At 33.8% G+C, this 12,382-nt stretch overlaps 1 protein-coding gene across 1 annotated transcript; it reads right to left on the bottom strand.

Annotated features, from left to right (window-relative positions):
* Positions 1-9,308: 9,308 nt before the first annotated feature.
* LOC107919072 (uncharacterized) lies at positions 9,309-11,059 on the bottom strand. The gene is made up of 3 exons (XM_016848597.1): positions 10,907-11,059; positions 9,609-9,740; positions 9,309-9,515 (listed from the first exon to the last, which is right to left on the bottom strand). Exons 1-3 carry the CDS (start codon positions 11,057-11,059, stop codon positions 9,309-9,311), a joined length of 492 nt encoding a protein of 163 aa, XP_016704086.1.
* Between the last annotated feature and the right edge of the window lie 1,323 nt (positions 11,060-12,382).

The raw sequence follows: 12,382 nt of genomic DNA, 5'->3' as shown, positions 1-12,382 counted from the left end.
AGTTAATAAATGAAAATGTGCTATTGGCCAATTATGCCAATTGTGCCATTGGGGACCCTAACGGTTGATTTAATGTTGTAGGGAGCCATCAAAGGCCCAAACATGAGCGAAAACATCACTTAGAATGGGGTATCACGACCTTGAAGCATGAAAGTCACAACACCTCTGACAGGCCCGATTTGAAAAAGAAAAGAGATTATCTATAGTGATATCATGATACCCAACCATGGATATCATGATATCCACTTAAAGCACCTTGTTTTAGAGACTGTCAATGATATCACGATATCCAGCCTTGGTAGTTGCGATATCCCTGTTGTGTGGGGATAAAAAATGACATTAGGGGTAGAGTTCGTCCGCCCAAAGTAGCAACCAAAAGCCAACATTTAAGAGAAGTTTGGGCAACATTTTTGGGTTAGAAATCAACTATTTAAAACCACTCTTGGCTGAGAAAAAAGGAGGCTATAGTTTTAGGTTAGAAAGCTCTCTTATTTTAGGGTTTCTTTCATCTTTAAGTTAAGGAGTAGGGTAGTAAACTTAGTCCTTAGGATAGTTAATTTAAAAATTAGTGTTAAAAATCTCTTTTTATGCTTTGTCGTACTATAGTAATTTTTAAATAGCTAGCTAGACTCCTTTCTTGTATGTATTCTTGAATAGAAATAATTAAATCACCGACTCATTTGGGTTTGATCCTTTGGAATACTTCGTTCTCCAACAGGACTATAAATATTATAATTGAATTGTACGCTTGTAGTAAAATTGGGCTTTCAAAATTGTTATATAAATTCATTGTTTTAATGCGCATGCCAGCAGCCAATCAAGTTGTTGGTGCCATTGCTGGGGACTTAGTGTAAGATTCAGTGATTATTGTTTGATTATTGCATGCTTGTTAAGGAGATAATTAGCAAAAATTAAATCTATAGATACATCACTTTTTTATGGTTTCCTTGTATTTATTTTGTTGATAGTTAATTGATAGTCATGTTTAATGATGATTATAAGTGGACTGAATCTTCATTCATGTCTGATGTAGATGGCATTTCATTACTTAGCTGGGATGATTACGACCATTTTTTGAAACAAGGATATGACTCTGACTATGATTGGTATACCTACTCGTATCTGGTGGCTAGCGACAACCAGAATTTAGAGGCACTTAATGACGGTCACGACTAGATCCATTGGGATGATGCCTTCAAGAATGGAATGTCAGAATGCTGAGAAAGCACGAAAGCTATCAAGAACCAATTAGGCCAAATACTTAAGCTCCTTCAACAACGAGCTAGGGAGCCAGCTCCAGTGGAGGAAGAGGTCTCTTATAAAATCATTGAACAAGAAGACTTGAATGTCAATGTTCAACAAAAGATAGATGCTAGAGACTTGAGTGAAGCATTGGGCGTTAAAGAGGAAACCTTTGACTCTAATGAGATAAGTGTGGAGAAGTCGTCGCACTTCTTGGAAAGATTCGAACGAGGAAGTGCTCCAACAGATGTATGCTCAAATAGAGGTGAAAGAACTCAGAACATGTTGAGTTTGTTATCCCGACATCGATGATTCCTCGAAAGGTGCAGTGGAGTGGGTTCAGTTTTAGTAAGAATCAGCTCGAAGTGTACATATTGACACGGCCTAAGTCAAGGCGGGATTGATATGTACATTTTTTGAAAAAGGCCTCGATCAACCTAAAGATGAACAAGAAAAGGGTCAAAGTCTCAAGGACTTCATAGAAGTTCCACTTCGAGGGCAGGACGTATCACTGGAGAACAATTTTAAATTTAAACTTATTTTATAAATAATTAATGTTATTTGAGCTGAGACTTAATTTACTCTTGTTTAGTTTAGATTTAAAATTTGTTTTATGTTTAAATTTAGGATCAGATAGTTTAATTTTTGTGTAGTTTAAATTAAGAATTTTTGGGTACATTAAAGTGGTATCACGATACCCAAGACAATTTCAAAATTTGGGTTCTAAAGATTTCAAGGATATCATCATATTAACTCTTGGTATCACGATACCCATGTTGGGTTTCAAAAAATACCTATTTTAGGTATTACAACACATGTGCTTTCACTCTATTTAACCCCAAAACTCAAATTACCTTAATCTTTACTCATATTCTTCCAAATACACTTTCTTTCCCGTGTTTTTTTCTTTTATGTGCAGGCCACCCATCCAAAGATTACACAACAACTTCAAGCTTAAATGTGAAGGTAGTCGACCTGAGATAGTCTGATGCTCCTTCTAGAGAAGTCTGGTAACCTTTTAATCTTTTGTATTGGGCTAGACATTGAGGACAACGTGTAATTTAAGTGTAAGAGATGCACATTATTTTATTTTGATTTGTTTTTATGCGTGTTTTGCATGTTTTCAGCTTTTATGCCAATATTTTTTTAAAAAAATTCAAGAAGATTTTTTATTTCTTTGATTGTTATTATGTGCATGTTGCTTGGACATGAATTTATTGATATATATTTTTTTATTTTGGCATGGTATTGTGGATTAATTTTTTTGAATGTATAAATTTTAATTGATGCTTGATGAATTCTTTGTTTTGTGAATAAATTGTTTAGTTCAATTAATTACATTGTATAATAGTATAGAGGTAGTTGAAAAATTCTTTGCTTTATCCAAATGATCAATAAGAATGAAGATCAGTGTATACATGTATGTTTTAGAAATTACCTTTATTCATTGAGATAAGTAGACACATGTTTCAGTTTGGTATTCGTTGAAATGCTAAGGGATGACCTATGGCATTGTATTTCTAGCCTTATATTGCCATTTCTTGATGAGCCTTTATGTTGAAACCTAAAGCCAAAATTGAGCTCAAAACTCAACCCTTCATACTCCCTAAACTTTGTATTACACAATCGAATGGATGTTAAGCCATGGACATCAAGGGTTGGGTAGGTACATTAAGGAGGTTTCTTACAAAATTTACTTGAGTGACTAGTGAAGAGAGGTTGATTTAGCTTGTAATTGATTCTTACTAAAAATTGTGCACAAAAAGAAAGAAAAATATGAAAGAAAAAAGATATAGTGGGGATCAAAAGCATTGTGAGAGAAAAGAACAAACAAATGAAAAATATGTTCAAAATAAAGAAAAGAGCATAACATTAATGTCTCAAAATCATAGTGCACAAATATGAGCTAAAATCGACCCATATCTTCTACATTATTGGAGAAATAAGGAAGGTGAGAGAAGGAGAAATAAGGCGGTAAGATCAAATGATCACAATTGGGGGGGATTGGGAACAATGTCGTGTGTTATCTTGTTCATAATACTCGAACCATTTTTAGCTTATCTTTCTTTGAATCTGTACCAACCTAAACCTCAGAACGTTAGAAGCCACTAAACCTTATGTGACCTTAGTGTCTCCGCTTACAAACCAAAATTTGTAGAATCTTATTGAAAATGAATAAGTCCATTTCTTTCGTACATATATACATCATAACTTCATTTCTTATTGTGATGGAATAATGTATAAAAACTTGAATTTTATAAACTACCTCTACTTTTGTTTACTCTATAACTTTTTCAACTAAGAAGATTTAATCTCAAACCTATGAGTTAACAGCGCATCAATTAGGGGTTGTACAATAAAAGAACTTTATACCTAATGCATGCACATTCATCAAATGTAGAATAAATTCATTGTTCAAGGGTTGCCTTTCATTTTTGCAAGTTTTATGTGTTTGCTTGAGGGCAAGCAAAGAGTTAAGTGTGGGGTATGATCTGCCACAAATCGATGTGGCAAATTAGGCCTTTTTGATGCACTTAAGGAGCTTTTGCTCGGGAAAAATTAAGTTTTTAGCATAGTTTTTATTATTATCATTATTTTCGTATTTTTAGTTAATAAATGAAAATGTCTCATTTTTATCTATTTTTTACCTAAACTGGCCAATTGTGCCATTGAAGACCCTAACGGTTGATTGAGTGTTGTAGGGAGCCATCAGAGGCCCACACATGAGTGAAAACATTGCTTAGAAGGGGGTATCGTGACATCGAAGCATGGAAGTCACAACACCTCCAATAGACCCGATTTGAAGAAGAAAAGAGGCCATCTATAGTTAGATCGTGATATCCACATGAAGTACCCCATATTGGAGACTGTCAATGATATCACGATATCCTACCTTGAGTATCACGATATCCCTGTCATGTAGGGACAAAAAATGACATTAGGGGCAAAGTTCGTCCACCCGAAGCACAAATCAAAAGACAACATTTAAGGGAACTTTAGGAAACATTTTTGGTTTAGAAATCAACTATTTCAAGCCACTCTTGGCTGAGGAAAAAGGAGGCTATAGTTTTAGGTTAGAAAGTTTTATAGTTTTAGGGTTTCTTTCATCTTTAAGTTTAGGATTAAGGTAGTTTTGTTCTCTATAGTTTTAGGGTTCTAGTTTATGTTTATTTTGGGTTTTACTTAGTTTCATAGTTGTTAGTTAAGTTTGTTTTTGTTGTAGCTTAGGTTTATTTACATGTTAAAAACTTTAAAATTTCTTGGAATCACTCTTTAATCTTTGCTTAATGTTATTTCAGTTTTCTTTAGTTTTAGTTATTAAAGACTTTACCTTTAATGTTTCTTGCTTCTTGCCTTACTGCTAGTTGTTCATCTGTACTTTACTTTTAGGTTTCAACATTAAAAATCCAATCTTTTATCTTTATTTTCTTACATTTGATGCTTTTGGATATCTTAGTTGTTTCTTTCATGTTTGTTAGCTTTAATATGGTAATGGATAACTAAACCCAAAGGGTTGGTTGATAGAGATGTGGGTAAGCTAATTTTTGTACAAATGACTAAATCGTAATAAATTGGACTAAATCAAATTGAACTAAGAACTCAGGTGGTGATTCCCCTAAGAGAATATATAGATAAAATGAGATCGGAAGGTGATCTTATCGCGCAACCATTCATTAGTCTTGAATTAACCAATGAGATCAAAAGATAAATCGAACCTAATTTGTCTAAGTTCGTAAAATTGAGATCGGAAGATAAAATGGAACCACTTAGTGATTTAAGTGATTTATGTTCCTTGTTTGAGGATCGATGAACCACATCCAAATCAACCAACCACTATTAGTTATTGGTTAGATAGTCTGTTTATTTTACATTCCTTGCAATTTAGTCCTTAGGATAGTTAATCTAGAAATTAGTGTTTAAAATCTCTATTTATGTGTTGTCGTACTATAGCAATTGGTGAGTAATTAGATAGACTCCTTTGGGTTCAAACCCTTGGAACACTTCGTGTTCCATAAGAACTATAAATATTACAACTGACCTATATGCTTGCAGTAAAATCGACCTTTCAAAATTGTTATATAAATTTGTTGTTTTAATGTACAAGTGCGTAGCCGGTCAATGACAATGATGGAAAAAGAAAGGAAAATATGGGAGTAAATTAGGCTTAAGGGTGACACAAGATAAAAAGAAAAGAAAATTGGGGAATATGAGAGAAAAGAAGTAGGGGACGATAGAGAAAATGAAAAAATGAGCTAATGAGGCAAAATTAAAAAGAAAAATAAATTAAATACCTAGGGTTACTAAATGGGCCGACAGCTGCTAGGGTTTTGGACAAAAATATAGTAAATAAAAATTATATAGGAAAGGGGAATAAAACTCGGGTCTTAAGGATAGCTTTATTACTTCTTAACAACTAATGTAATAGCTTGATTCCCAGTGGCGTTAGAAATAGTGGTTTCATGACCACAATTCTGACGTGTCAGTTCATAAATATTAATTATTTAATATTTACAAGGTCATTAGTATCGTATTAAATTTTGGTTAATAAATTTTATATTCTGGTTAATTAATTAAAGAAAATAGATCAACACGTATAAGTTTGAAAAGATAGTTTTATTATTTAAAAGTATTAATTGGTTAGTAAAATTTGAGTTGTTAGGCCTATGTGTTAATTAAACCATTCAATAAGTTGGTGGACAATTATGGGTTAAGTTTGGTTAAGCATTGTGTTATATTAAAAAGGGTAAAATGGTAAAACAATAGTTAAAGCTAACAAAATAATAATAATGAAATTCATCCTCATCTTCATGTGATAGCCAAAATTAGGAGGGTGAAAAGCCACCATTTTTCTAGTTAGGTTTCGGCAAAGCTTGGAGGGGTGCATGTCAGTATTTTCTTAATCGTTTTTAATGAATGTTATGTTTTTGGGATCATATTAACTCTATCTAGTTAACCTGGGAGTTAAGTTATTAAATGGTATAAGATTTTGAAAGATGCCATTCATGAATATTGTAGGTTTTTTAAGTTTAATGATGGATTGCTTTGCATGAATGTTAAATAGGAATATTTTACTAAGAGATTTTCCTTTACTTTGAGTTTAGGGATATATCTGAATAAATCAAATTAAATATGATATTTATGTGAAATTTTAGTATGTGAGGATTGATTTGAGATTTTTATAAATTTGGTCTAATAGTTATAAATTTTAATTAGGGGAAAATAAGCTTGTTTGGTTTTAAGGACCAAATTGTGTAAAGTGTAAATGTTAGGGGCATATGTGCAAAATTTAAATTAAAGAATTATATGTATTAAATAGGATAGAATATGAAAATTGAGGCTAATAATTGAAATAAATTATATTATAGATCAAGATCAAGTTGATAATCGTGGAAAAGGGAAGGTTGTTGATTAGTCCTTGAACTTTTGTTGTTTCTGCAATTTGGCCCTGGTAAGTTCGTACGATTTAATTTCAGTATATTTTAAACGTTTAATTAATTATGGATGGAAATTTTACGATGACTTGGGAGTATTGAATTGTGGCAAGTGGAATGATTTGGAAAAGAAATTCTATTGAATGTTGATACATGATAAATATGTGAGCTGATAAACATAGGATAAGATACGATTGGCATTCCAATAGGTTATAACGCGCGTTGTTCGAGATTTGGTTGATGTTGAGATGATTGTTATGGTTTTATTCATGTTTACTAAATATACCGAAGTTCAGCATTTGTTGCGAACTATCGCGTTATATTTGTAACGCCCTAAAATTTCTAATTTCGTTATTGTGAAAATATGACACAAATATCTGTCAACTTTAGTGGTTATGTGTTCTGAGAGTGTTTTGGAGGTCCCAAGTTCAATCCTTCGCTTGGGAAAATTTTGGTATTTTGAATGAATCAGGCCTTACTCTTATTTAGTAGGCTTTTATTTCATTTTGGGTAAATTACATTAGAATGGGTCTGCTGGTCTAGTGGTAAAATGGTGTGTTATTATAGTGGAGGTCTTGTGTTTGAATCCCGATGCAGGCAAGGGTATTATTTTTTTGCTTAGATTTTGGGATAGAGTTGTGTAATAGGGGGATTCTGAGTAGTGGAGGTATAGTGGGAATTAGGGGAGAAGATTAAGGGATTTTGGTGGTTATCAGGATTTTATTCTATTTTTTCCCATAACTGAATTTTTACTTTCTTTTCCAAAAAAAATTCTACCATCTATTCTTCTCCCTCTCCTCTTGCCGAAATTCTCTGAGTTTTTCCATCTTTCTCTTGTTTTTCTTCTTCTTAATTTTTCCCTAATCCATTTATTTTCCTTTGTTTTTACACGCGGTTAGTGCTCGCTTAGTTTCGATAAGTGTTTCTCTTCGTTTCTGTCATGAATCTCTTTAACGACTGAAGTGGTAATGTTTTTCTCTGTGATTTGGGCGTAGGGGGAGGCTCGGACTGTTGAATTCAGTGTTCTCGTCTTAACAATAGTTAAACGAAGGGTTATCGTTGGTGGTAAGTTGGGTTTTTGTTCGTTCTTGGTTGTCAATTCACTTGTCAATTAGTTAAATTGATGTTGAGTATCTTGATTATAGGCTTTGGATTGCTCGGTGACTGTTTTAGCATCAAACAAAATAGGTGTGTACCCGAAACGCAAAAAAAAAAAGATTCGGCAAAAACAAAACCAGGGACTGTTTAATGCCTAGAATTTATTACTTATTTGGGGTTTTTGATATATCTTCTGGACTATAGGCTAGTTGGCTTTAAATTTGGGACTTTATATTGTTTTTTATGGATTTTTTTTAAAACTATAACTCCACAAAACACTGTTTTTAAAAAAAACTAAGCTTTTTCATAAATAGAAACGATTTTCCCTAAATTAATTGGTTACAAAAGCTTCTGCTAAGATACAAGTTTTAAAGCAAATCAACTAGTTTGTTTTTTGAATTAAATAAAAGCTAACTTACTGTAACGGTTTTTAAACTCGACAATCTTGTCTTCAAATCTCTTTCCATGTGACATCGCCAGATTCAACCATAACGTCGAGGCCTGGTTTGGGGCGTTACAGTTAAAAATGGATTTGTCAAAATTGATCAATCAAATGAGTTTAATCTTTTGTTTTCTAATAAAAAAATCTCTTAATAAACATGATTTGAGCTTAGATGTACATTTAAACTTGGATTCCAACTCAAAACCTTGAATTCATCATTGATGAATTTCATGTTCAAGAGAGAAGAGATCAAGATTTGAAAAACCATTTTAATCAATCTAAATTGAAAATAAATGATTAAAAAAACTTTAAAATGAATTTAGAGTTGAGAAATTACCTTCAATCGATCTAGAATCATTAATATTGACGATTGGATCAAGATCTTTGAAGAACTCGGATGAGTTTTTTCCCAACTTTGAAAATCTTTTCTGGAGAATTTTGAGAGAATTTGGAGAAAATAAAAGATAAGATCTAATCTTTGAAATGTGGACTTCAAAAATGAAAAAGAAAAATGAGAGAAAATACTTAGAAATTGGGTGAAATTTGTGTGTGAAGTGAGGGGGTTGCAGTCTTTTTTAGCTACAAAACCCCCACCTAATTTTCAAAAATTGGGGAAATTGCCATCAGGCCACTCCCACAATTCCTTTGTTCTACAAAGTAATCTTTTCCCTCCAAAATTTTGAATTATGGGTAATTTATCATAAAACCACTCAAATATTTCCCTTCTTTTGCAAAATGGTCCTATGTAATTAATATTTTAAATTCTCTCAAGTAAACCCCCATTTTAATTTATTTTTCAATTCTAATTTGACCCAAAATATTTATTTTACCCAAAAATTATTTAAAACTATAAAATTTAATTTTCTAAAAATATTTTTACTTTCTAAAATATTATTTCCCATTTTTTTAAAATGAAATTAAGCTAACTAAACTAAGAGAAAAATTACTAATAACTCCGATTAACTCTTAATTTTTCTCTTAGAACTGGAAAACTTACTCGAAACAACTAGACTGATTTTTAGGGCCTTACAACTCTCCCCCTCTTAAAAGAAATTTCATCCCCGAAATTTACCTAAATCAAACAAATACAGATACTAACGCCTCAGGATATGTTCCGACTCCCAAGTGGCTTCCTTAGTCTTGTGGTTGCACAAAAAAACTTTCACTAGTTGAACCGTCTTACTACACAGCACCTTGACCTCACGGTCTAATATCACAATCGGTTCCTCCTCATAAGAAATGTCAGATCGAACCTCAACCTCCTCAACAGGAACAACAGGGGAAGGATTCGATCTATACTTCTAAAGCATGGAAACATAAAAGACATCGTGAATGCCCTCAAGCTGAGGCGGCAACAGAAGACGAAAAACAACTGGTCCAATCCGCTCAATCACCTCGTAAGAGCCAATGAACCTTAGACTAAGCTTACCTTTCTGTCCGAACTTAAAAACCTTCTTCCAATGTGAGACCTTCAGAAACACCTTATGATCGGATGCTAACGTCACAACATAATGTGCAAGCATACACTGTCAATGCAAGTATAGTAGACAGATCTGACTCTGTCGGATATCGATCCCATAGGGATGGTTGCCTTTTGTCTATTAATGTCGGTGCAATAACTAGATATAAATGAGCTAAATTGTGAGGATAGTTGTCGATGCAATAACTTGAAAAGGTTAAAATAAAATATGATAATGATAAACTGGGATCCCAAACATGAATCCTTAGTAGAATAATAAGTGCTCACAAGATATAAAATGATAGAGGATTGTCGAGGAAATAAAATTGAATGTATAACTTACCAAGCGTCACTCCTCTATTTAATCTGAGACTTAAACATGCACATTAACCCTACCTTCCGATGATGGCAACATGGCACTATTAAGAACAACTGGACTAAATTCCTCTAATCCTCACTCAACTTCTGTTGTAATGCTTGTTGGCTCAAACTATCGCTGCACTTTCCAGTGTCAGTGATTGCAATAACACTTCCATGTTAAGAAACATTCAAACCCCAAGAGTAAACAATAAAAGCAAGATTGCTAAGATAACATTTAACCAATAATTCATGTGTACTTTCATACAAACAGAAAATAGAGAGTCATCACCAGCATTTAGAAATAAATAAGAAAGACTCGAGTGGAGAATACTATTCCTAGACAACTCAACTGAATCTCCCTATTCCCTTTTGTCTGGCACTTAGGTCTCCTCATCAGAAGCTAATCTGCATCTAGTTTTCACGTTGGCTCACCTATGAGAGGCTTAAGCTGCCATGGCCGCAAGCTTCAAGGTAGGATGAAGATGTTGATGATCAACAAAAAAAAACTCATTCTTTGCTTCTCACGTTAACCTTTTATGCCCTCCTCCAACAGTACAGGCGTCATTTCCTTAGAATTATTCTATCCTTGTACGTACAGGTTGGTTATACAAGACTGGATAGCTCACGTAATTTTAGTTCTTATCCGGATAGCTGTCAGGTGCAGTGACAATTTTGGACGCAATCTGGAATTAACTCATGCAGCGACATTAATGCAAAAAGATAGCAAAATTAAGGATAAAATAGGCTAGGATTCACTGAGTTATAAAATGAAATTTACTAAACTTAAAATGCTAAAATATATGCTAAGGATAACTAAATGGGAACAATTTAACCAATAAGGAGGAAAACCTATGTTCTTTCTAATGCTATCACCTTATCACCAACCTCATACTCGATATCTCGACGTCTCAAGTCAGTATAAGATTTCTGCCTATCTAAAACAACCTGCAATCGCTCACAGATAAGTTTCACCTTGTCCTCAATCTCACAGACCAAATTTGGACCAAAATTCCTCTTCTCCTCCATGTTAGACCAACATATACTTCCTACTATAAATTGCCTCAAATGGAGCCATTCGAATACTCCTCTGATAACTGTTATTGTACGTGAACTCAGCCAATGGTAAATGTCATTCCTAAAATCAATAGCACAACTCTGAAGTATATCCTCGAGAATCTAGATCACGCTCTCAGATTGACTATCTAACCGTGGATGATATGTTTTAATAAGTGAAACTTCAAACCCAAAGCCTCATACAACGTCTTTTAGAAAAAATGAATCTATTCACATGAATGAAGACATCTTTGATTTGCCCTTCAGGTTGAGCCAAGGATCGATCAGCTAGTTGTAATGTCAGTGCAGTAGATTTCATGTGACCAATTCCCAACTTTTTGAAGGTAGATAGTGGCATCAGGTTAATGTTAGCTACCAAGTTGGATAAAGGCTTGCCCAAATAATGATTGCTAATTAAATATGGAATGGTAATGCTCCCAGGATCTTTCAATTTAGGGGGCAACTTGTTTGTCAAAATAGCACTATAGCTTTCTATGAGTGCAATAGTTTCAATATTAGTGATCTTATTCTTCTTGGACAAGAGGTCTTTCATAAATTTACCATAACTCAGATTTTGTACTAGAGCGTCTACTAAAGGAATGTTGATCTGCAGTTGCTTCAGTATGTCCAAGAACTACTGATACTGCTTGTCATGCTCATTCTTCTTGAATCTTTGTGGGAAAGGTAAAGGTAGAGATACATCTGCTTACGTCGACACCTTTGATTGCATTGACAATTTCAAAGGTCGGACATTAGACATATGGGTGACAAATTGTGGAACTTCTTTGTTTGATGCATCAACAAAATCTTTAGATTCAACCTTCTCACCAGTGATCACTCCATCCGTATCTTGAGGTGCTACAGTAGAGTCTATAAACGGTTCATCAATTTGTGTACCACTCCTAAGAGTGATAGCCTTACAATGTTCTTCCCCCCTTGGGCTAAGATTTTTCGTGTCACTGGGTAATAAGCCTGGTGGTCGAGCATTCAGATTTGAAGCAAGTTGTCCTAATTGTACCTTCAATGCTCGAATGGAAGGTGAATTCCCTTCTATGATAGCTTCTGTACGAGTAATACGCTCCTACATTAATGCCTCAAAAGTTGCTAACGGGTCAGAAATAGAAGCTTAAGTGTACGATTGTTGTCGATGTACTTGAACATGCTGATTCTGTATTTAAGAGTGTTGTGGCTACATCAGATTTTGGTGCGGCTGTGTTTGGCCTTGTTGTGGATGCATCTGAGTGTGCTGATTGTAGTTCTACTGTTGTTGACTGTAATTCTCTTGTCTGGGATTAT

Source organism: Gossypium hirsutum, chromosome D13 (assembly GCF_007990345.1).
Source record: "Gossypium hirsutum isolate 1008001.06 chromosome D13, Gossypium_hirsutum_v2.1, whole genome shotgun sequence".
NCBI lineage: Eukaryota > Viridiplantae > Streptophyta > Magnoliopsida > Malvales > Malvaceae > Gossypium > Gossypium hirsutum.
The sequence above is the reverse complement of the archived record's forward strand: the minus strand, read 5'-3'. Positions and strand labels throughout refer to the sequence as shown.

What these genes read in the sequence shown, in the direction of transcription:
- LOC107919072 (XM_016848597.1), bottom strand. Translation starts at nt 11,059, where the DNA reads ATGGAGGAGAAGAGGAATTTTGGTCCAAATTTGGTCTGTGAGATTGAG. An exon ending in AGTATGAGGTTGGTGATAAG is followed by an intron (nt 9,741 to 10,906) that starts GTGATAGCATTA and finishes TTGCATTGACAG; the next exon opens with TGTATGCTTGCACATTATGT. An exon ending in GGTTCATTGGCTCTTACGAG is followed by an intron (nt 9,516 to 9,608) that starts GTGATTGAGCGG and finishes TCCATGCTTTAG; the next exon opens with AAGTATAGATCGAATCCTTC.